Genomic DNA, 26,065 nt, shown 5'->3' with positions numbered 1-26,065 from the left:
TCTTGCAGATTGGTGCAGAGCAGTTCCCATATCAGGCCATAACGCAGCCTTTTGAGATTCTCCTGACAGTACTGCAATTGTATTTTTGAGAGAACTCAGGGAACGCTACAAGTTTTTATTTGCCTGAGGTAGTAATCACTGTATCGCCACCTTGACAACCCCTGTGGCATTGATGGAACATGAGTTCTAGGCTATGTGAACACAGAGCACTAGCTTACTCTTTACTGCAGCCGTGTTGATGTGGATTGGTACATACAGTATTCCCTCATCTGCTTAAGTCAATAATCGTCTACTCTGTTTTGCTCACAATGAAGGAGAGGTTGTCATCCTGGCAGAACAATGAAAATGTACTTTCCCTGTCAGCTGATTTATGTTTATCTGGCTTACAATTGTGCTGTTGTCGGAAAGCTTGGCAATTGTTGTTAAGCAAAGTCACGCAATCGTGGGTGAACCGAAGTAGGCAAATTGGATTGGGGGCACTGATCCTGGCAGCCTGTCATTGAAGTGGGCCAAGACAAGCCTCTCCAAGTACTTCATGATGATGGGGGAATGTGACGAGGAAATGGTCATTTTCGAATATTGCCTTGTTTTGTTTTTGGCACTGGGACAATGGTGGTCTCCGTGAAGCAAGTGGGTACTACAGACTTCTACAGGATCAGGCTGAAGATTATTTTAGAAACTGCCAGCTGGTTACATTACGCACTAAAGACTGGCACGAGGATGCCATCTGGACTGATAACTTTGTGAGTGGTCATTCTTTGCTGGTTGGCTCATTGTTTTCCACCTCAAAGTGAGCATAGAATGTGTTGAGCTTGTTTGGGAGGGGTCATTAGTTGAGGCACTGCAGATGGATTTGACTTTTCAATCCATGTGTGTACAGTATGTGTGATCAGGTTTTACTACAGAAAATCTTAATTGTCCTAGGTTTACAGAAAAGTTAGAACTGAGGTTACGGTTTGAATTTGGGTTGGGCATTAGGGATTAAGTTTGGGATTGGGGGTTAGATTTAAGGCTATGGTCAGGTTTTCCGGGTTCTAGTTAACATTTGGGTTATGGTTAGACAGGATTCAGGTAAGGATCAGAAAAAAAGTTGTCAGTTTAGATGTCCTTAATTAGACAAATTCCTTTATTGTTAAACAGCGATCACAGGCTGGAGTGATTCTTTACAAGATTTGTCCAGCTTCTCCTTCCTCACCGAGTGAACTGTCACATATTTGTCCGTGGAGGAATAAATAGACTCTCAGGCAGGCCAGACTTGGGATAAATACGCGCACGCACATGCACAGCATCAGACACAGCATCAGTTATGAGAAGAATCCCATCTTCATCTGTATTTTGTGTCAGGTCTAAAGAGGAGAACTGATATGAATAAGCTCTCCCAGTATCAGTGATGTGTACTGTGGCTGAATCCAGTGCGTTGTATGTCATGACTCCGGCAGTTGATGGGATTATGGTCAATAATAATTTCTCAGGACGACACACATACACACGCCAGGCCATTTCCTACACTATATACATGCTTATTACTGGATGACGATGTCTTATCTCTTTTCTGTTTCCAAGGTAACAGCAAGTATTACTCCATCTGCACAAGGGAGTCTTGTTTGGTTTGTTCATTTCTAGTTGGTCATTCTTACATTTTTTATGTACGTTTTGTCATCTAGCTAGAAGTAGTGGAGTTGGACACTTCATTTATCTGTAAACTACACTTGTAAGACAGTGAGTCAAAAGTACAGTAGTCGGATGAATTGCCAATGTATTTCTGGTTACCACTGCGCTCTGACCACACAGTCTGGGCGACTATTCTATCACTTCCGAGACCTGGGGTTGATTTTCAGAACATTTAGAGTCAATCAGAATTATCAGTATAATGTAATCCTATTGGGATAGGCTATATTGCTATCGACTGGGTGAGTGATTTTACACCATTTTAATACATTTATAATCTGGAAGAGAGGATCCATAATTCTAATTGTTTTTGATTCATAATCTGAATGCTTTTTATTGTTTTTATTAATTGGATAATACAATTCTGATCTAGATAACAAAATATGAATTTCCAATTGTTTGAAAAGGCTTGCCATCTAGTGAACAGCATTTATTCACATTACTTTATAAGAGTTGTAACCAAGGTTCTTGTTACATGACTACTTTTATATTAAATTAATGTTAGTGGTCATTAAATCCATCTGGCAGTTAACCAATAGTAGCCAGAAAACCATGTCATGCAGCTAGGCTAGCTGGAAAGCTATAGTAGTTATGCAACCCCATTTCCAAAAAAGTTGGGAAGCTGTGTAAAATGTAAAGAAAAACAGAATGCAATGATGTGCAAATCATTGAAACCCTATATTCAATAGAAAATTGTACAAAGACAACATATCAAATGCTGAAACTGAGAAATGTTATTGATTCTAAGAAAAAACATGCTCACTTTGAATTTGATGCCAGCAACACAATAAAAAAAAGCAGGAACAGAGGCAATAACTGATTAGGTCAATAGGCAACAGGTAAGTAACATGATTGGGTATTAAAAAATCATTCCAAGGAGGATGGGCCTGTCAGAAGTGAGGATGGGGAGGGTTTCACCACTCTGTGAAAGACTGCACAGGCAAATAGTGCCACAATTCAAGAATAACGTATCACAATGTAAAATTGCAAAGAGTTTGGGGTCTCATTATCTACGGTGCACAATGTCATTAAGAGATTCAGAGAATCTGGAGTCATCTCTACGTTAGGGACAAAAACAAAAACCAATACTGGATGGCAGTGATCTCTGAGTCCTCAGGCGGCATTAAAAACAGACATGAATCTGTAGTGGACATCACTGCATGGGCTCAGGACCACTTCCAAAACCAATTGTCTGTGAGCGCAATGCGTAACAGCATCCTCAAATGCAAATTAAAGCTCTACCATGCAATGACGAAACCATACACAAAAAATATCCAGAAATGCCAGCACCCTTCTCTGGGCCCAAGCTCATTTAAGATGGACTGAGGCGAAGTAGAAAACTGTCCCGTGGTCTGACAAATTAAAATTTGAGATTTTTGGGAATCATGGACGCTGGGCTAAAGAGGAAAGGGACAATACGGCTTGTTATCAGTGCAAAGTTCAAAAGCCAGCATCCATGATGGTATGGGGGTGCATTAGAGGACATGGCATGGGTAACTTGCACCTCTGTGAAGGCACATTTAATGCTGAACAATATATACAGGTTTTGGAGCAACATACGCTGCCATCCAGATTATGTCTTTTCATGGAAGGCTTTGCTAATTTCAGCAAGACAATGCCAAACCACATTCTGCACTTATTACAACAGCATGGCTCAGTAGAAAAATAGTTTGTTTGCTAAATTGGCCTGCCTGCAGTCCAGACCTGTCACCCAGTGAAAACTTTTGACGCATTATTAAATGAAAAATAAGACAAAGGAAATCCTATATCAAGCAAGAATGGGAATACATTTCACTTTCAAAACTACAGAAGTTGGTCTCATCATTTCCCAAACACTTACAGAGTATTGTTAAAAGAAAAGGTGAGGCAACACAGTGGCAAACATGACCCTGTCCCAACTTTGAAACGTGTTGCTGGCAACAAATTCTAAATGGGCATGTGTTTTTCAACACAACACAAGTCCATAATGTCCATCCATCCATCCATCTTCTTCCGCTTATCCGGGGCCGGGTCACGGGGGCAGCAGTCTAAGCAGAGATGCCCAGACTTCCCTCTCCCTAGACACTTCCTACAGCTCTTCCGGGGGGACACAGAGGCGTTCCCAGGCCAGCCGGGAGACATAGTCCCTCCAGCGTGTCCTGGGTCTCCTCCCGGTGGGACGGGCCCGGAACTCCTTCCCGGGAAGTCATTCCGGAGGCATCCGGAACAGATGCCCAAGCCACCTCAGCTGACCCCTCTCGATGTGGAGGAGCAGCGGCTCTACTCTGAGCTCCTCCCGGGTGACCGAGCTTCTCACCCTCTCTCTAAGGGATTGCCCAGTCACCCTGCGGAGAAAGCTCATTTCGACCGCCTGTATCCGGGATCTTATCCTTTCGGTCATGACCCAAAGCTCATGACCATAGGTGAGAGTAGGAACATAGATTGACTGGTAAATCGAGAGCTTCGCCTTGCGGCTCAGCTCTTTCTTCACCACGACAGACAGATACATCGACTGCATTACTGCAGAAGCTGCACCGATCCGTCTGTCAATCTCCCGTTCCATCCTTCCCTCACTCGTGAACAAGACCCCTAGATACTTAAACTCCTCCACTTGAGGCAAGAACTCTCCACCAATCTGAAGTGGGCAAGCCACCCTTTTCCGACTGAGGACCATGGCCTCGGATTTGGAGGTACTGATTTTCATCCCCACCGCATCACACTCGGCTGCAAACCGTCCCAGTGCATGCTGAAGCTCCTGGTTTGAAGGGGCCAACACAACAACATAATACGCAAAGAGCAGAGACGAAATCGTGTGGTCCCCAAACCTGACACCCTCCGGCCCCTGGCTGCGCCTAGAAATTCTGTCCATAAAAATTATGAACAGAACTGGCGACAAAGGGCAGCCCTGCTGGAGTCCAACATGCACTGCCGGCAATGTGAACCAAGCTCCTGCTTCGGTCGTACAGGGACCTGACAGCCCTTAGCAAAGGACCCAGGACCCCATATTCCCGAAGCACCCTCCACAGGATGCCGTGAGGGACACAGTCGAATGCCTTCTCCAAATCCACAAAACACATGTGGATTGTTTGGGCAAACTCCCATGAACCCTCCAGCACCCTGTGGAGGGTATAGAACTGGTCCAGTGTTCAACGGCCCGGACGAAAACCACACTGTTCCTCATGAATCCGAGGTTCCACTATCGGCCGTATTCTCCTCTCCAGTACCCTGGCATAGACTTTCCCGGGCAGGCTGAGAAGTGTGATCCCCCTGTAGTTGGAACACACCATCCGGTCCCCCTTCTTAAAAAGAGGGACCACCACCCCGGTCTGCCATCCCAGATGCACTGTCCCCGACCGCCACGCGATGCTGCAGAGGCGTGTCAACCAAGACTCACAACATCCAGAGACTTGAGGAACTCAGGGCGGACCTCATCCACCCCCGGTGCCTTGCCACCGAGGAGTTTCTTGACTACCTCATTGACTTCAGCCCGGGTGATGGACGAGACCACCTCTGAGCCCTCAGCCTCTGCTTCCTCAATGGAAGACGTGACGGCAGGATTGAGGAGATCCTCGAAGTACTCCTTCCACTGCCCAACGACATCCCCAGTTGAGGTCAACAGCTGCCCACCGCCACTGTAAACAGCGTTGGTAAGGCACTGTTTCCCTCTCCTGAGGCACCGGACGGTTTGCCAGAATCTCTTCGAGGCCAGCCGATAGTCCTTCTCCATGGCCTCACCGAACTCCTCCCAGGCCCGAGTTTTTGCCTCCACAACCACCCAGGCTGCAGTCCGCTTGGCCTGCCGGTACCCGTCAGCTGCCTCAGGAGTCCCACAAGCCAACCAGGCCTGATAGGACTCCTTCTTCAGCTTGACGGCATCCCTTACTTCCGGTGTCCACCACCGGGTTCGGGGATTGCCGCCTCGACAGGCACCGGAGACCTTACGGCCACTGTTCCGAGCGGCCGCTTCGACAATGGAGGTGGAGAACATGGTCCACTCGGAATCAATATCTCCAGCCTCCCTCGGGATCCAGTCGAAGCTCTGCTGGAGGTGGGAGCTAAAGATCTCTCTGACAGGAGACTCTGCCAGACATTCCCAGCAGACCCTTACAGTACGCTTGGGTCTGCCGAGTCTGTACTGCTTCCTCCCCCGCCATCGGATCCGACTCACCACCAGGTGGTGATCAGTTGACAGCTCCACCTTTACCCGAGTGTCCAAGACATACGGCCGCAGGTCAGCTGAAACGACAACAAAGTCGATCATCGACCTATGGCCTAGGGTGTCCTGGTGCCACGTGCACTGATGGACACCCTTATGCTTGAACATGGTGTTCGTTATAGACAAAATGTGACTAGCCAGAAGTCCAATAACTGAACACCGCTCGGGTTCAGATAAGGGGGGCCGTTCCTCCCAATCACGCCCCTCCAGGTGTCACTGTCGTTGCCCACGTGTGCTTTGAAGTCCCCAGTCGGAGCACTTTCCAGCACCCCTCCCAGAGACTCCAAGAAGATTGGGTACTCTGCACTGCCGTTCAGCCCGTAGGCGCAAACAACAGTGAGAGACCTATCCCTGACCCGTAGGCGCAGGAAAATGACCCTCTCGTTCACCGGGGTAAACTCCAACACATGGCGGCAGAGCTGGGGAGCTATGAGCAAACCCACACCAGCCTGCCGCCTCTCACCATGGGCAACTCCAGAGTGGTGAAGAGTCCATCCTCTCTCAAGGAGTGTGGTTCCAGAGCCCAAACCGTGCATAGAGGTGATCCCGACTATCTCTAGTCGGAACCTCTCAACCTCACGCACGATCTCAGGCTCCTTCCCTGCCAACGAGGTGACGTTCCACGTCCCTAGAGTTAGTTTCCGTGTCCAGGGATCGGGTTGTCGAGACCCCCGCCTTCGACTGCCGCCCGATCCTCTACGCACCGACCACTTATGGTCCCTCCTGCAGGTGGTGAGCCCACGGGAACCATAATGTCAAAGTGAAAAATGAAATCCACAAATTGCTGTACATTTATTGCAAAATATGCATAAGCTTTCACCCCCATTGCTATAACACCTGAATTGTTGTGGTGCAAACAATTATGCTCAAAAGTCTCACAAAAAGACAACTACTCATATCAATTCTCAGTCCAAGTGGAATAAGATTCTATAATCTGATAAAACCAAAATACAGCACTTTGGACTCAACATTAAACGCCATGTTTGGCACAAGCTAAACACTGCACATATTCCTGAGTACACAGTCCCTACTGTGAAGCATTGTGGTGGAAGCATCATGCTATGGGGTTGCTTCTCTGCGTCAGGGCCTGGAAAGCTGGTAAAGAAAGAGGGAAATTAGTTCAGCAGCAAAGTGTGCATGATTCAATGATTCATCTTCCAGCAGGATAATGACCGCAATTATACAGCCACAGTTTAACTGGAGTGGCTTTAAAAATGCTGATTTCCTGGAGTGCCCCAGAGGAAAGAGTTCAAAATGGCTATTTTACAAAGAATAATCGCCAAACATTGCTGCACCCAGTATAGCAAAAATATTGACTAAAGGGGTTGAATCAATTATTTACTGTTTTGTATTTCATTTAGAACAATTTTTAGGTTTTACTTTTCACTTTGACATGGGGGTCCAAGGGGTGTGAATATTTTAGAGAGCCACTGTAGCTCAGTTTGTAGAGCATGGTTCCTATAATGGATGGGGTCTGGGTTCATTTTCCAAGGGGTACCAGTATGAAAACATTTGCATTCACAACTAAAAATTGCTCTGGATAAGAGAATTGGTAAAATAACTAAAATGTTAAAGAACGTTTGTTCTAGCTATCGAAAGAGCTTCCTCACCATTTCACTCATTATTGTGTATTCAACGACCATCCTCATCTCTGCTATGTGCCAAACATTGAGCTATGGGAGCCAAGTTCTGTGCCAAAGGTATGTGGGTACCCGGGGGCAATGGATTATGGTCCAGGAGGGAGTGGGGCAAATTAGTTATTTAATCATAGAAAAACATTTCAGTTAACCCTGATTTGAGATTAGATTACTAGTACATGTTTCTCCATTGAACATAGTAGTATTTAACAAAAAACTGTTTTGGTGCTCTTTCCTAAATCGGTGGGTATGTGAAAGTCTAGTAAACTATTCTTCATGAAGCCTGATCAGATTGTTTTGTGTTAATGGAGAGAGGAGCTACACAATACCCAATGTGGCCTGACCATGACTGCTCTCTTTCACAGTACTGGCTCTAGCCGTTTGGGGGCCCTAAACAAAAGGTTATTTGGGGCCCCCTCTCTTCTATTCTCCCTAGCAGTCACAGGCCCCCTATCAGTTGGGGTCCCTTGCAGGAATCATCAATTGTAATGTTCCCTATCCCCTAACCTTAACTTCAGCAACCAAATCATTGTGCCCAAAAGTAACCCTAAACCTATCTCTAAATAGCATTTTTTCCTTGTGGAAACCAAATTGTCAGGCTTCAGACCAGGAAAAGAGACACACAGCACAGACTGCATTTGGCTAGGACGGGCACTTGAGACTGCCATTGTGTTGTTCTGAAGGCCCAAGGGTGTTCAAGTGGCGCGTACACGCGCGTCAGGCTTGGCATGCCAATGCAGTGTGACTGACAGCCAGATCGGAGCAGAGAGGCTGTTAGCATCGCTGTTAACTAAACACAGACACACTGACTGCTGTGTAAACACAGCCGAAAAGGAGGAGAGGGGAGACAAGGACGGTAGCAAGAGGGGCGGAAGAGAGGGGAAAGATGTGAAGAGGAGTGGGAGGGATGAGAAGAGAGAAGGGAGTGGGAGTAGAGGGGGGATGGAACAGAGAGATCAGGAGAGGGGGAGAAAAGGAGAATAGTCAGAGACTGGGACAGAAAGAAAGAGGAGAGAAGAGGTGAAAGTCAATCCAGTCGACTACCATCCACACAAAATATAGTTCTTCGGGCATTATCATCAAGAACTGAAATCTCCACTGACAATACTCCTGTTTTCCTTTCTTCTTTCTGAAATGCAACCCATTTTGTGCGATTTTGGTGAGGCTGACATTTTTCCCGCACCGATTTGTGCTAATTTTTCTCCGTAACAGGAGCACCATGAAGTCTAGTTTTCTTGTGTTCTTCGTGATACTGTTGCATTCCATCTGTGGTGGTTTCATCTCAGTTTCCCCACCCAGTCCTGGTCACAATTAAACGTTCGCCCAAACTCCCAGAACATCGATATGTGCCTTGAAAACATTAATAGAGCGAACACCCTCGGTGGACAAACATTGTATTTTGATGTACGCAATGTGGATTATACCCAATGGGGTTTTCAGCATGCGTAGAGGTATTACCATAGGGATGTTTTGCTTCACTGGCCCCTACAGCTAGTGTGCTCAGTACTGCAGTTTTATTCTGGTGTCCACATACATACACCTTCCCATTCAGAAACACTGGTCAGCTACAGGACATATCACATGGGTGATATATGAAATGAGACAGTGGTGATTTCAAGCATCACACACATTGCTTACCGTACACACAGTCACCCAAACAGATGAGGTGAAAGGGAGGGATTGGGGTGAATAGAGGGAGAGGGGGAAACGGAAGACAAAAGGAGTAAGCAACAGAGGATAGTGGGAGAGAAATAGAGGAGGATGGGGGAGAGAGGAAAAGTGGACGGTAGGGGGAGAGAGAAACAGGATAGATGGAGCGAGAAACAGAGGAGGATATAAGGGAGAAAGAAAGAGGATAGAGGGATAGAAAGGGACAGAAAAACAGAGAGAGGGTAAGGTGAAAGAGAATTAGACAGACAGAAAAAGACTACACTTCTCCTCAAACAAAATATTGTAGATGTGTAACAGAAAAAGAGAACAGAAACCACCTGGGGATTTAGTCCAATCTAAAGTGAGGGAGCCAACGACAGTTTAATGAACAGTTTAAGTGAAGGAACAAAAACAGGTGCTTTTCCTTCTCGTCTTCCTGTCACCCAACTGGGTTTGTGCATAAAGCTGTGCATACAGAATTGGTTGTGCTACGTGCCCATTGTCCCTGACAGAGTAGTTTGTGACTGATACAAGGAGCAGCAGAAAGCTCCAGCTGATATCACGTTCTAAGAATCTTTTTTTAGTGAGTAAGTATACGTGAGGCAATTGGGTGATTACTGTAAGTCTGGCAGGGTATCAGGTCCGGGGCCTCATGTACCAATCTTCTATACGTTTCTTATTAAATTCTGGAATTTAGTCTGGTTTCTAACTAAATGCAGAAATCCGATGATTTGCGTGCAAACAAAATTATTGGGATTTATCAAACTGGCATATGCAACACATATGCATTCTTCTGTTGATAAATCAGACCCATACTACAGTACAGTTCTGCATACATGAACGAGCTTACGGTCCCCGACCAATGAACGCCTACATTTACCCATATAAGGTAGCCAAATTAGCCCTATTGACTATGTAATTTCAGTATACGCACGAAGCAAGGTAAAGACCATTAAAAAAAAGCTAACAAGAAAATACATTTTCCATAACATGATATACACATATTATCTGATACAGAATCAAAAAAACATGTCCTTTTTCAAAACATATTAAGTGGCCCGACAAGGCATAAATATTCCCAACCTGGTCTCAGAAGGATGACGTAGACTATTTTACGTACATTTTAGGCAGGGAATTTCGTAAGATATATTGCGTGCTTTAAAATAACGTTAGAGTATGAATGGAGAAAATAAACCTCTACGCATGGTTTGAACCAGCAACCTTCCACATTTTAAACAGGCACACTACCCACTGCCCCAGTGAGGAACCTGTCACCAGTCTTGGTGAGAGGTGTTGTCACAACATAAATATGTTTGAAGTGATTTTCTTTGTAATCCTAACCCAAATCATAACCCTAACCTTAACCCCAGTGCTGTGATACCTAACCTTAACCCAAACCCTAACCTGAACCCCAGAGCTGTGAGACGTAACCCTAACCAAACCTTAACCTAATCTTTTTTGTTTCCTAACCGTAGCCCAAACGTTTTTATGTACTTTAAATAATTTTATTGGACTTTCCTCAGCAGGGGTCTCAGTTTCCCTTTTCTTTTAACCCTAACCCTAACCCCAGTGCTGTGATGCCTAACGTTAACGTAACGTTAACAATCAAATGCTTTCATAACATATTCTACCTTGCTATTGCTGTTACTCATCCAAAATCCCCATGTCTACTGTGGGGCAGTGGGAGAGACGACTTCCTTCTCATCCAAATGTGGCCGGTTTGAAACACAGGTCAAACATTTTGTTAAAAAAATAGTTTTTCTAAGCATTTGTAAATATCATACGTTTGTCTGGAGTTTGTATGTTATTTTAAGTTTTAATAGTGCTCGTAACATTTGATACGTTGTAATAGCGTTCGTAAGATATGTTACGTTTTATCATTTATCATACATTTTGGTGGCGCATTGTAATGTAACTTAACGTAACGTCACATATCATACGAAGTCGGGTGCCATGGATTTTGGGAAAATAGTCTGCGTAGGTTCCTGAGACCAGGTTGATATTCTGCAATTCAAGACATGGCTGCTGTTGTAAATGCAACCACCTCATGTGAGGACTCTGAATATATAAAATAGTGGTCAGACATCAATCAAGGTGGACGCCAGAAAGTGATTTGCTGCACTTCTAATCAGTGTCCAAACTACAGGAGTTGGGCAAAGTGTGACAGATATTTCTCCCATTGACTAGCAAATCAGAAACAGTTTGTGCATTCCTGTAGGCTATTCATATTTCTATTTATAAGATTTTTTCCATGTGGTTTAGTTGACATTCCTCTACCAGCTTTTCTGAAATAGCATGGTATTTCTCTAATTCAACCATTAGGCTGTGTATACGCATGGGTTGAAATGTGTGTAGAGATATGCACACTTTCCCGCCAAGTTCAACATTAATAAATGCTAACCTTTCGTCAAAACTGAACACATGGTTTTCACACATACAGTATTTGTGCGTACACAGGATTGATACATAAGGCCCCCAATGACTGTGTTGTGGTGTGTGTGTGTGTGTGTGTGTGCGCGCGTGTGTGTTTGTGAGAGATGGAGACAGAGTGCCTGACTGGTCAATTCGTGAGGGAAGCCATGTCCAGACAAGAGCAGAGATGTTGGCATTGTGTAAACTTTAGTTCTGGAGTAGAATGAGCCTGCAGGCACAGACACTGAGACAATGTTAGAGATAACTTTAATGACTTTAACTTAGCCTCACTGTTTCCTTCTGACGAATATAAAGGACAGAGCAGCACAATGGTCATCTTGACACTTCCAAGCATTTAATGGATCCTTAAATCAAAATGTCAGTCTGAAATAGATCTTAAAGACCTACATCATCATATTTAGTACACATTGCAAATAAGATTTTGCTAATGATTTGAGTAATCTGTACAATAAGCCTACAACAATCATAGCCTACAACAGGAAAACATTAGAGACATGTGTTGTACAAAATCAGAGTAATGATTTTACATGGTAACTCCCAGGACATGGACAGACATGCCTGTTAATAAAACAGAGTATGTCTCCAAAAATCTGGCAATGTTAAACTTTATTAAACAAGATGTCTGAGTCTGTCTGCGACAGTAACGGCCTGTGACTGTGCACTGGGCTGGGCTAGGACTGAAGATCTCTAAACTATCTGGACCTGTCTTTTCTGGATGCTTCTTCTGTTATTGACCATTTAGCAAAAACTCTTTTTCAGAGTAATGCGTACATTTTAGGAATTTTGTATACAGTAGAAACCTGATTCTCATTGACTTATGTGCTTTGTAAAGTGCGCGGGACCTCTATTTTTCTGGCTCTGGGATTTCGTTTGGCAACACAAACAAAGAATACCATCCTGTGCAACGTCAGGAGATCTGTAAATCATTTGCGGAACGTTGACTTTTTCTTCTATTCTCTACAGCCGTCACCTGTGACACCCTGCAGCCATGACGAGAGAAGGCAGAAGATGGGGCACATAGCCTGAGACAAATTAAACCCTTTTCACCAGCCGTGGGCAGAGACCTAACCTCCTTTCCCAGCTTCACTCAGCTCCCCTAAACCCAGCTTTACCCCGAAGCTGCCCCTCCTGCCCCCCCACCCACTGCCCATCCATGTGGATCCAGAGACGACCATGTACCACCGCTGGTCCTTCAATGTCCTGCTGGTAACCTTCCTCCTGCTCTCTACTGCAGGTTAGATCACTTGGTTTTACCAATGTAAATGTTTATTGCACGTGTGTAATAAATGCGCTAATGTTTATAACACACTCGTAAGGGCACTCAAACCCTCCTGTGTATTTTCCTTGTTGTAAATGTATGTACGCAACAGATAATCACAGCAAGGGATGTTTGGAAGAGGCATCCTCAATCGTAATACCACCAGGGTGACTCAATGTTTCCTTCATTACTGGTCGCAACACTTTAGAGTGCTTCCTCCATCTTGTAGCGAGATTGCCGAAGCAACAGGTTAAATGAAGTGTGTAATAGGAGAGCTGCTCCTGATAGCTTTAAATAGCCATTTCATGGTGGGTTTTAGTGGTTTACGCTGGGGTGTCTGTCAGTGTACAATGGCTAGCTGGGAGGATATTAGGAGGGATTCCAGACAGCCATCGTTCAAATGTTATAGTGTATGTTTCACTGGATTATAGATCCCCCCCCCCCCCCCCCAATTTGCCATAGGGACAGATTACATCCTCCATCAACTATTTTCTGGGTGACAAATTCCATCTGGAGTCGGCTCATGTCTCCTAGAGCACTGGAGTAGCCTGGTGTGCCGTTCTAAAGGTTGTTGGATTCTGCATGTGAATGATGACAATAAACCTTCCATGCAGAATATATGCCTGGATGCACCCTGGGTAAAAATGACTGTTCTACTGGTGAATCTGGGCAGATGCTACCGACGTTATCGGGTTGTTTTAGGACATACGGCTTCTCCAATCTCCATCAACATATAAGCGGCAAACTCACCAGAAGCAGGCGGGCGGAGCGAGTAGAGAGGTGTGGGTGAAGAGGAGGAGACAGGTAGATGTGTGATAGTGCAGTATGCTAGCAGGATAATCAGTCTTTGCTGATAGCAGTGTTGTGTTCCCAATCACTGGTTTCATTCAAAACGTATCGCGAAGCCTCTTCAAATTCAAATACGATTTTGGGAATAGGTGGACTGCAAAGCCCATCTGGCTTTGTTTAGGCAATTAGAAATAAAGTAGTTTTAAAGCTAACTGCACACACGCTTGCCTTTAAAGCCTTTAAAGTGTATTGCTGCTAAGCCTCTGTGTGGCCTGAAAAGTCAGGCATTATTTCAGAATCATCACACGTTTGAACCATTTCCCCATACAGCCCAGGCAGCCAAGAGTATATTTTGCTGTTCACTACCCAATATGCTGATAGGAAAGGTAAGACATTTAACCCGTATTACAGTGGAGAACAAAACAAGACCAATCCCTCAACTACCCCTTTTACAGTACCTCTCATTATCATAACACTCAGGTAATAAAATATCACTGTCACCCTTCTGGATCATATTGGTTCCTGCTGGGAAACTCCAATACATGTTTGGGGAGATGGAGGTTTGTTTTTTTGTGCATCTGTGTTGTTAACAGAAGTATGGAAGATCCATTTTCTTTTGCATGTCACATGGGTTTTAGAATGCTCTTCAACTTAATTGTTTCCATATGTTTCTAGGTGTATTACTGGCTGTACTTAAACTGGACAGGTGGTCATTTCTTTCATGTGCTTTCATGTTGTCTTATTATCATCATCAAGCAACTTTCCCTTTAACTTCAAATGTCCCCGTATTTTCACTGAATGCCCCATTTAAAACATACTATCAGAATGTTGCTGGAACCTTAAGGAACATGAAAAATCTTAAGGAACATTCTGCTGTAAAAATGTGTTTGTATTTCTTTACCATGTTCTTCTGATGATTGGATTTGAGTGAATGGTTACAGAAATGGCAGAAGTCAAGAAAACGTAAGTTTAACACTTGTCTCACTGTATTTGTGCAGTAATTCATCAAATTCTAATCTAAGAATTATTCAAAGGAGGAGATTATTACAAGAAAAAACGTGCAAAAGAGCTCCAGAAGCCCATTCACGCCAGTATAAAAGGGGGGGGGTATTATAGGAAATAGAAAAACAAAATTCTGAATACCTAATATGGCATTATAGTGTCTTTCATTAAAATGAAAATATGGGCAGCCCATGTGGCCCTCAAGCCAAAAACTTTTCCTAACCCTAGCATTACTAAATCTAGTGCCAGTTTGATTATTTTGTGATTTGCACAACAACGACATATGCCGCTATTGTGAGAAGAAACAGTGGCAGAGGCACGAAGTAGACCGTGTGTCATGTGAATGAATGTGGAAATGTATTTTTTTTATTTTCTGTTTTAATAGGAAATAAATCAGAGGGTGTAATGTTAACAAAAAGTTCAATTTGTCACAACCAATAGAAGTTACACTCACCAGTCGCACTGGGGCGGGTTTGAAAGCATAAACCATTCATGCGATAATAAGGTTATACGTTCTCCATGATGAAGACGAAATAGAGCACTCAATTTAACTAAAGACTAAAATTAAAACAAGGCATGTCAGTTCAGCCAGTGGTGAACTCGATGTCCCATATCCTTGGTGGCACGTCCCAACCTTTTTTATTTTGGTAAACTAGCTGGATATACACTAAACCAGAGAGGTTAAATTAGGACACCACCACAGCACAAACCAATAAACCATGGTGGTCCAGCAAAGAGGCTTGTTAAATATACACTAATTTACCCAGAAAGCAACTTCCAATTCATTGACATTGCGCAGCCCAGACAGGGATAGGTACTGTACAAAGCTTTGTAAATAAGCCCCAGACTGTCTGCCAGCCCTGTAAATCCCCAGTGGGTTTTTCCAGATGCTACTTGACGAATTTTTCAGCCTCCTTAATGGATGTCAGCCATACTGTTTTTGCCATTGGAGTTAGTTCTCAACTTGGTAGGGTAGAGGAGAGAGAGAGACCGAAACTGATCTACAGACTACCTAGACATGACCTCACTGTGCTCGGTCTTCCCATGCCATCTTTATCTGTCCAAGTGGTTCATTTTGCGTGATGCCAGTGAATAACATAATAAAGGTTTGACGTCATTCACTGGCATCAATGAACAGTTTCTTCTCTAAATGCTGTCTGCCAGATATTTGAAACACATTAAGGTTTGATTAGAAAGTGAAAATACTGTAAAACAGCACAGAAAAACAGGGTCAATGGGCAACAATTAAGGAGCAAATTCATAGCACCAATTGCTAAGTAAAGTAATGAATAAGGGGACGATAACAGACTTTTTTGTCAAGTGACAAGACGAGAGAATCATGGAAACCCCTACTCTTTTATTGCCTAAGGGTTTTTTATCTAGCCTATATTACCCCAAAAATCATGCATGGATGCATACTTCTAAAATCCACCAGAAATTATCGCAAAACAAACAGTTATTTTAGACTTACTATAATATAGCTACTGAAGTTTGTAGTCAGCGACGTTTTTATCTACCCAGAACAAAGCCTAATGCATAATTTGCTTTGACTGTGATGAGATTCAAACACAGGACCTACTGATTTCAGGTCTGCATCTCTAATCACTACGTTATTTAACAAGGGGTAGGCAGTCAGTCACTCACTCATTCAGTCAATAGAAACATTCACTCTTCTTGGCCGGCTCCGCTTACACGGTCTGGCAAAAACCCTTTTGCTATTATGTTAGCATAGCTGAAAATTGAAAAAGCAGTAAAACTGGCCTTCAATAGACAAGTTGAGTCTTTGAAGCATCAGCAATTGTAGATTAGATTATAGACTCATAACGGCCAGAAACCAAAAAAAAATATTCTGAAACTTGTCAGTCTATTCCTGTTCTGGACAATGACCCAAAGCACACCTATTTGGGGAAGAAGGAGCTGGTAGTCTGTCTAAAATGTGTCTGTGCCTGCTGGTGGTGGAGCGGCCAGCGCAGTCACCGGATCTCAACCCAATTGAGCTGTTGTGGGAGCACCTTGACTGTATGGTACATAATAAGAAGTGCCAATCAAGCCAATCCAATATGTGGGAGGTGCTTCAGGAAGCATGGGGTGAAATCTCTTCAGAACACCTCAAAAAATCGACTACAAGAATGCCAAAGATCTGCAAAGCTGTAACTGCGGCAAATGGAGGATTCTTTGATGAAAGCAAAGTTAGAAGGACACAATTACTATATCTAATCTTGTCAATTACTATTTCCTATTCAAACTAATTAATAAGAAATTCATGTATATTTCCATGGGAAACAAGTTAATTTGTGACCCCAAACTTATGAATGGTAGTGTAAATCTAAGATATTTCATGGTTTTTAGGACAGGAAGCTGATGAAGGAGCAGTAGGTCTGATTCAAATCTACACTGCAACAATAAATGTGCACCAGAGGGAGCAGCTTAGACCGCTGGACACCCTTAGGACACAAGAATGGGGATTTGCATAGTGACTCAAAGTACTGCTGGTACACTTTTCTGGGAATTTTGCCAAAAACTGCAGTAGCTTGAGTGGAGTCTCTGTTCCATCTTAAACTTTCTTGAGATAACAGTTTGCTATATGCAATGTTTTTACAGTGTGCTCAACTTCTTAGAGACATTCAGATTCTGTTTTCCAATTCAGTTTGATATTTTAGATTCAAAAATGTTCTGCATCCTGATACCTTGCCTGTTAGGAAAAGTTAAAGAACAGAAGACAACATAGAGCTCCCTTTCAGCCAATCGCAAAGTACAACAGAATAGGCATGTGTGTCATGCTGTTGTCTTGCTGGCAACAGTGTAGAGACTGTATGAAGCACAACCAGAAATATTGAACAAAGAGTATTGGATATGACACCTGATTCAACACAATTTTGTACAATTTCACTGTACCTCCACTGTCAATGCTAAGCTGTAGGTGTTTTTCATAAATGTATCACTGGCTAATTAGGGCACAGCAGGACAAGAGGTTCAGTGCCTAACAACAGTATTCACCTGCCATGATCTTTCCTAATTTTTCTGTGTGACCAAAATTGATTTAATTACGGGGTTTTGACACTGATGATCAACACAAAAAAAGGTTTTTCTTGACCAGCTTTTTTAATGAAACCAACTTTAAGATTAAGATGTGTTGTCATTCCTTAATTGGGGGCAAACAAAACAGTCTTATGAACAGTATTACCCCAGTTTACATCAGACATTAAGTAAAATGAAAACTTTCAGATGTGATTTTTGTAAGGCAGTACGATGGTTTTACACAAATACAATTTTGAAACTTATTTGCAATATTTTCAACATGACCATGGATTGCTTAATTTAAAAGTGGGCAAAATTAGGGACATTTTCTGACATACTCCAATGTCTGCAAAATTCGTTCATATCAGCTGTAATTGCTAATACCTTGACAGTAATCAAGCCCTCCCTTGCATATTAATTTGGCTGCTGATCCAGCCTCTAATGTGTGTTCAGGTATATCTGTGCGCATGGAAAAAATAAGTAGGCTAATAAACTAAAAAGGACGTGGCAAATCAATAAGCACAGTTGTTTAAGACTGTTTTGTTTCTTCTTGACATTAAGAAACAGAAGTGAATGAGCAACCGACAATGGCTTACACCTGCAACAGATATCAAGGTAAGACTATTAAAAGCCTGACAAGCACTTGAACAGTTTGTAAGTAGTATAGTTCAGTGCTTCTAGTGTGCTGAGTTGGATGAGACAGACAGACTCTTGAACAAAGAGTGAGCATTGTCCATTTGGTACTATCTGACATAGGTCTGTATTCATAGCACCTTAAAATGTGACCAAAAAGGTATAACTCACACAGGACTGCTTCACTGCAACTGTTACCAATTCTGAACCAGCATGAGTCAGACATCCAATTAGCACTGAGCTTCTTTAGGTTTGAAAATGTCTGACCAACTTTTGCGCATAATAACATTAGTCAAATGCAAATTTGGTAATGTCCTGCTTTGCTTCTGAATTCAAACAGAGCTAGTCTGTGTCACGTTGAGATGAAGATACAGAACCACATGCTGGCCTTTCTGCAGGGCAACTAATCAACAGGCGTTCTATACAGCACATCGATGCAAGCTTGTACAGACAGAGAATGGATTTGAGCCTGAAATCGTTGAAAGAGTGTTTTTCTTCTGCCTTTTAGGTCAAGCAGATGGAGATAATGATGCAGGAAAAGGGTTCAGGTGTGTGACAGCATGGCAATACAATATGTTGACTCATGAATACATTATGGTGACTCACTGAATGTAGAGAAAGCAAATGCTTCAGTTTGGCTTTAATGTTTAATAACTTCTAGTGAGCCTGAAACACGGCGTGTTGATGTAAGTGGCGTCGTTTCAGTCCGCCAGATGGGAGGCAGTCTGAGAGTTGAGCAGGTGTGAGAAATGCTGAAAACCGCAAATAACTTGGTTTGTCAATTTAAAATGGTCATTTTGAAAACGATAAATTTGAGCTTTTAATTTATACTATTTTATAAACTAAAGTTAGTTTTCCTTCTTTTAGGTTCAGCTGATGGGAGAAAGCCCGAGGATGAGATGCAGTTTGCCTACAAAGCAATACAACCTGTCAATGTCAATGGCAAATGATTTTGTCCTGAAATACTGCTTTAATTAAAAACACTTTCTGGAGTCTTTGAAGAATGAATAATGATGACATATGCAGTCTTGTTGAGGCCGAAAGCGAGCGCACACGTTAAAACAGCATTGCCAACATAATTGTCATGACAATCCAAAAACAGTTGTTTGCAATATAGCCATTTTATTCATAGGGAATTTTCATTGCGCTTTCCTTCTGACTTGTCATGAGGTCAATCACTGTAGTCATACAAACTATACACATGGGAACCTAAACAAAGGCTATTCTCTAAGGTAGATAGTGAATTCACAAGATGTAATGCCATTTTTCTGCAACTCAACCAACATGCACATTGTAAAACATTGCAACCAGATTTAGGCATTATTTGATGGGGGAAATGTTCTATACATTCAGAAGTGTTCTATAGATTTCTTTCTGTTTGGGAGGCTGCAGCTTGTGCTCTCTGAGAGCTGTATGAAAATGTAGGCTCAAATCAGTCACTCATAGAGAGGGATATTTCCCAAAGCGAGGCTGGAAGAGCTTAGACATGGCATACACTGTTTTAAGTCAACTGGGTGAGACTTAAAACTTCATTGGCTGGTATTTTCTGGTGACCTGGTTTGACATGGGTTATCGGAAAATATCTGCAGATGAATCGGAAAATCTCAACCAGGAGACTACATTCAAATTGTGAATGCCTATGTATATGAATGAATGAATATGTATAATTTAAACTGCATTATACGTCCTCTTTGGGTAAATGCATTTATTTAGATTAAAAGTAGCCAATAAAATAATACTGATTCATATTTTATAGTAGTAATGAAAAACTACACTATAACAAATGTCTCAAATGCAGAACATGTAAGAAAGCTGGTACACTCCACTCCGCTACATGCCACTGGAAAATACCGTAATATAAGGGTGATAACATTTTCATGTTAGGTCACAGTCGTCATTTGTTCAGATGTTTTCATTTTAATGATGCTTACCTTCCAGTTAAAGACAGACATTTGGCATTGGCAACTTAATTTGACTTTTGTTGCTTATGAGTCCACATGAGCAAATATATATAATTATATAATTTATATAATTTATCAAAATCTGCATATATTTATCAATTAATAAAGATTCTTGGCAAAAGCAACAGAGAGTCACACATCCAGAGTTTGCGGAAACCTAAGATGTGGGGAGTGGAATGATGGTGGAGTCTGTCCAGGAGCGCTCTGATATGACGGCAGGTTCCATACATAATTATGCCAGTGGAGCGAAAAAAGTCATAGATGAGTACAAGAACTGCTTCAACTCATGGGAGGGCTCAGTTAGCTGGCAGTGGAACCTTTCCCAATTAACCATTGTCACACTTCAACAGCAACTGGCTGTAGCCCTAATTATTTCTGTAACTAGTGTGTCAACATTCCATAGCTTATAGTGATTCAAATCTATTTAATTCATTCTCACATAATTTCTTTTAGTTGATCTATTTTATATATCATAAAAGTTGAGCGAGAAAACACTGAGTACTGATAGACATTGTATTACTGTAGACATTTAGTTACTGTTTGTTTGATGGTTGGAATGGTCCAGACAATGGATCTAAGCGACATTGAACGTATAATGCCCTCTTGGGCTTTTCAAGCAACACAGTGCCTTGAGTTCACAGAGAATGATGCTGCAAACAACAATTCAGTCATGGAATATCCTGTTGGACGAAAACAGATTGTTGATGAGAGAGTCCCAAAGAGAATGGCAGGAATCGTGCGAGCTAACAGGCTGGCTACAAACAGTGGAGTACAACGGTGGTGCGTAGAACGCCTTGTCGGAATTGAGAACTCAATGCCCTTATCACAAATGGCCTATTTCAGGCAACCACACCGGGCTGAACTCATATCAGCTAAAAACAAGAAAAAGCATCTGTCTGCTAACTGGTTGTCAGTTCACTTGCGTGGCCAGCGGAGTCGTCAGATCTCGTCCCGATAGAGATGAGATGGAAGGGGGCAGTGTGCATGTACCAAGTTGTCCAATCGGTGGCAACTCCGTGATCCCATTGCATCAGCACAGTGGAATCTTTCCAACACTTAGTACAATCCGAGCCCCAGGCTTTTGGCTGTTCCCGAGGACAAGCGGTCCAACTCAGTACTCCATGGGTGTTCCTAATAAATTACTACTAAGTAATTTAGTGTATATTTTAGCAGCAATTTATGGATATCCACTTTAGTTGTCACTTGAAGTGTCGGTGGCATCCTCTTCAAGGTTAATTCAACATGCTGCTTAAAAATGTATGAGGGCACAGCCTCTGTGGCCATTGGTCCGTGTAGGCAAGCAATAATTTTGACAAAACCCTGTGACCTGCTCTTGGGTTGTTTCTCCATCAGGACTTAAAGTACTTGTAATTGGTCCACTGGGCCACGGACTGGTACGGCCCATACTAATGTACATTTTAAGACCACTGGTTTAAACAATTGATGCTTGGGGCCGACCAGTCGAGCAGATAATTACATCCGATAACAAAATCTTTATTAGCTAATTGAAAGTGTCTACTTATTTGAACAAAATCCATTGCTGTCCCCTAAACAATCCATTCCACAAGTCTGCCGCAATGTAACCGTCCATGGTTGTGGTCGGACAGAGTAGCTCGCCTCCTTGCTTCCTAGCAACTGCTTGTGGTAAGATGGGCACCTCCAACTTAATTTTAGTGGTTGGCCAATGAATGTATTGTCCTCCAAGCATATACATATTGGTGAGAACTTCCTGGTTGGATGAACAGTGTGATAAGAAGCAAAATGGCTTGTCAAAGTAAAGGCACATCAAGGAGTTTTTCATTTCCAAAAAGTAGACTGTTTGCAGACTGACCATGACATTTAAGCTGTTAAGCAGACCGTATTATCCATGGGAAATGAAAGTTAGTGCATACCTTTTAAGATGGCTCCCTTTGCTGATCTGTAGGCAAGCCCCAGGGTCTCCAACTGAAAGCAAGTGGAGTTGGGGTGTGTAATTAAGGGGTAAAATTGTACCACTTAGAATGTTACAAAGAGACAAGTAGGAAAATTAATACAACAGAATGTAACCTTTGTGATCATGTATCATCTTTAATCGGACTCCATATTATTTGTGAATAAATGCGTTATCATAAGCAACCATAAGATGCCAGTTAAGACTTTTAAAGGCAGCTTGCCTTTATGCCACCACATACTATATAATGACCATGTAGTCCTGGGGGTTACAACAATCCCTCAAAGGCTTTTTCTCATCAGTCAGGTGTAGAAGTTAAGTAATTGTCTAGTAATCCAGGACTGTGTAAATATGTAAAATATCATAAGTGATCAAATTATCATAAGGGACCAATTTGGGTCTAGTAAGGTTATGAGCCTCAAGTCACGAACCAGACATTACAGTAACCAGACAGATCAATTCAAACTTCAACGCATCTTACCCTGGCTACAACAATGAACAAAGAAATTGGCATTCACACATTTACATATAGTCAGTTAGCCTCCATCCAAAATCTAGACGTTTGGTCTTGCTGAAATCTTTATCCATCAAAGCTGTACCTGTAACTTATGATACATAACATGTAGAAACATATTGGAGAGTTTGTCCCTTTGGGGGAAAGACATTGAAAGACCAAACAACAGTGTAATTAATCTAACCAATGCAATTTTACTACTTTGTCGGTTTGTCCGTCTTCACACCTAATTTATCTGTGTGAGGCCACTTTGACCCTGCTCCTCTCTTTTGAGGAAGCAAATATGCTCATTGGTGTGAGATTAGAATGTCCCACTGGGTTGAGAGCAGACTACACTGCACCTTCACAGACTTTCCCAAACACGGCTTTCATTAAACTACAGCCAAAACTGTTGATTTTGATAATTGATTAATCTGTTGATTAATACTTCTAATTAGCGATTGATATATATATATTTTTTAAAATACAAAATTAAATGCCGTGCTTTTATTAAAATATATTTTTGAAGATTGAATGGATTAATTCCACAATGGTGCTTACTGAACCTGTAAAATAGAGACTAACAGGGAGAAACAGGCAACCGCAAACACCACCTGTAAAATAAAGACTAACAGGGAGAAACAGGGAAGAGTAAACACCACCAGTAAAATAGAGACTAACAGGGAGAAACAGGGAAGAGTAAGCACCACAGACAATCTTCTGGCAGGAATCTTTAACTGATGTACACAGGCATCACTATTGAAATAAATGGATTGACTGGGGACGCATTTTCCTCAATGTTTATATTGCAGAGAAATACAGAATTTGCAAACTCTGTCACTCATCACATGATCCATCAGTTACAGTAATCCTGTTAGGTATATGGTGCTGCTTGACCATAAACAAATTCCAAGTGTACAGGTAGACCATTTGTTTGCGGTTGATAATGTGATGTTAATTCATATCAACCATGCATTCAAGATGGACAATGTCTTCTTTCGAACACAACTCAAGCCATGAAGGCAAAAATGAAATCTCTGAAAAGCAGAAGACGGCTTGTTTTAGATTAATGTGTCATGCTGAGCACTCTTCAGACCTCTGCCTTCATGACTCCAATGTGTTTTCTCATGTCTGCATCGATCACTGTCATGCTCCAATGCCAGTCGAGTTCAACTTGGCGAATCTTTCCTCAAACTGTCAATTTTTATAGTCTACAGTGTAAAGTGTAGAGGAGTTGATTTGCACACACCTTTCCCCTAGTGCAACCACAGCCTCAAAATTTTGTTCTCAACTTCATTTGATATTTTTTGCTGCGTCCCACATAGACCTAACCAATCAATAATGAAATTTGTTGCCAACTACTATACTTTTTATTATCAACGCTATCGATTAGTTGTTTGCAGCGCTGCAGTGAAGTGAGCAGAGGAGTGGGGTGACATGGGAACTCTTGGGAAGGTTGACCACCAGACGGCCTGTGGCATTCTGGATAAGTCGCAGGTGTTTGTGAGTTGCAGTAGTCCAGATGTAAGACGGCAATGGCATGGATTAGCACCTATGCCGCTTCCTGTGCAGGAGAAGGTCATATTCCACGAATACAGTTTGTGCTGAATGACAGGGTGTTGTCAAGACTTCATGCAATCGCCTAGCAAAAAACATGACTACTTCAATGTAAATAATGTACAAAATACTTTTGGTACTACAACGTAGGGGGAGTATACGCGTAACATGCTGCAATTTCGTAAAAAGGCTCATAGATTAAAATGCCCTCCAATTAAAGCTGTGTTCACTGCATACCAAGTGGACAGTGAAAGTAAACCTGAGTTCACTGCATATCAAGTCGACAGTTAAATTAAAGCGGAGTTCACTGCATATCAAGTGGACAGGTAAAATAAAGCTGTAAAACAGGTGGTAGAGAATACTTCCATTCTAAGAGACATTTTGTTTCAGAAGTGTGAGACCTTCCATTTGGTGCGATGAAGTGGAGGATCAGGCTGGACAGAGCAGGGATTTCATCACTCGGACTCAAGCCTTATTAGCCTATAAAGGCGTGATTTATTTTATGTTTAGGTTATGAATGCGGTGCGAGCGTGTACCCCATGTGTGTCATACCAAACCGACCAACGGAAAGGGAATCTACTTATCAATCCCTTCTCCCTGACTACAATCCTCCTCATCTATATGCAAATGACAGCCTGGCCTCGTTTAGCTGCCGCTCCAGGCTGATATGAATTGGTTGCAGAGACCAGCTGAGACTTACGGACAAAAACGAAGCCACCAGTTTCTGGCGAGGCAGTAAGCTAATGACTTCTTGGGGCTTCATGAAAGAAAGGGAATATCTTAAGTTTTAGTTGGCTTCCGGTTGCGCTCGTCACACACGATTGCTGACAAAGGAATTTAGTTGGCCCATGGACACCTGTTCTGCAACCTGGAAACTTTTGACCATCGTGTCGAAAAAGTTTAAATTGTTTAATTTTTGAGAAGTGTAGTCAAACGGCATGTTCCTCCCTTCTGTGTGCAGAAGACACTATGACATCGCAGTGTAGTAACTGCGTTATACGATGCAGGAGAAAAAACTAACGGCAAACACAGCAGAAACACAGCTCCGTAAAATGACACGCTCAGCTCATTACCACATGCATCAAAGCCTTGCTACCTTCTCTGTTCTGCTGTCTGTGCACTTCTGTCACCCCTCATTATTCCGCACACACGCACACAGAATTCCCATTCACACCGTACAGTACAAAGGAGTTCGGAAACAAACGTCCTCACCCCCTGCTCCTCGCTTTTCCGTCCTCTCTGGCTTGCTTCTGAAAAAGTTCAAAGGTAATCGAGGAGAGTGAACCAGCACGAAAATGTGCTTGTATGAAATGAGAGGGTCTTTCTCCCACCATCTCCAGTTGCATTTTACACAGGGCATGACGATAAAGGTTGATCGCACAATTAGTGTGTGAACAAGGGACATTAGTTGTGCCCTACATTCAATTAAATAAATACATCTGCCCGGATTTCCTCTTCTGAGAAACGAAAACTGATTCAAAGAGGTAGCGGCAGATTAAAAAAACTCTTCTTTGGTAATATACATTTAACATTGTATACATTAAAGTAATTGAGCAGTGGCTCTTACCTCGAGCAACTTGGTAGTGAGTGCATACATTGTTTCATACCAAGAAAGAGACACAACAATATTTGATAAGTCAGCTAACAGGAAGGGAAGAAGACTTTCACTGGCCTACTAATTAATTAACATCTCTTTGACTGCTCAATCACTAACTGGTTTCTGGGTCATGGAGGACTGAGAAAAGGATTTAGGCTATTTTCTGTACTGTACTTAGCAGACATACAATGAATTAAGCTTTTAATTAGCTAGTGAGACCATTATACTGCTTGAGCTGTCTGAA

General features: G+C 42.4%; 1 protein-coding gene across 2 annotated transcripts in view; it reads left to right on the top strand.

Moving 5' to 3' along the window:
- The window catches only part of LOC105027827 (protein shisa-like-1a), a 52,210-nt gene that overhangs the window by 7,334 nt on the left and 18,811 nt on the right, over nucleotides 1–26,065 (top strand). For both annotated transcript variants that reach the window (XM_010900118.5, XM_010900117.5), the window contains exon 2: nucleotides 12,547–12,817. In XM_010900118.5, the coding sequence (XP_010898420.1) occupies nucleotides 12,757–12,817 (61 nt within the window). In that variant the 5' untranslated portion in view covers nucleotides 12,547–12,756. The remainder of the gene's footprint in view (nucleotides 1–12,546; nucleotides 12,818–26,065) is intronic.

The sequence above is a fragment of the Esox lucius genome, chromosome 23, assembly GCF_011004845.1.
Source record: "Esox lucius isolate fEsoLuc1 chromosome 23, fEsoLuc1.pri, whole genome shotgun sequence".
Classification (NCBI taxonomy): domain Eukaryota; kingdom Metazoa; phylum Chordata; class Actinopteri; order Esociformes; family Esocidae; genus Esox; species Esox lucius.
This window is presented reverse-complemented; position numbering and strand designations above follow the sequence as displayed.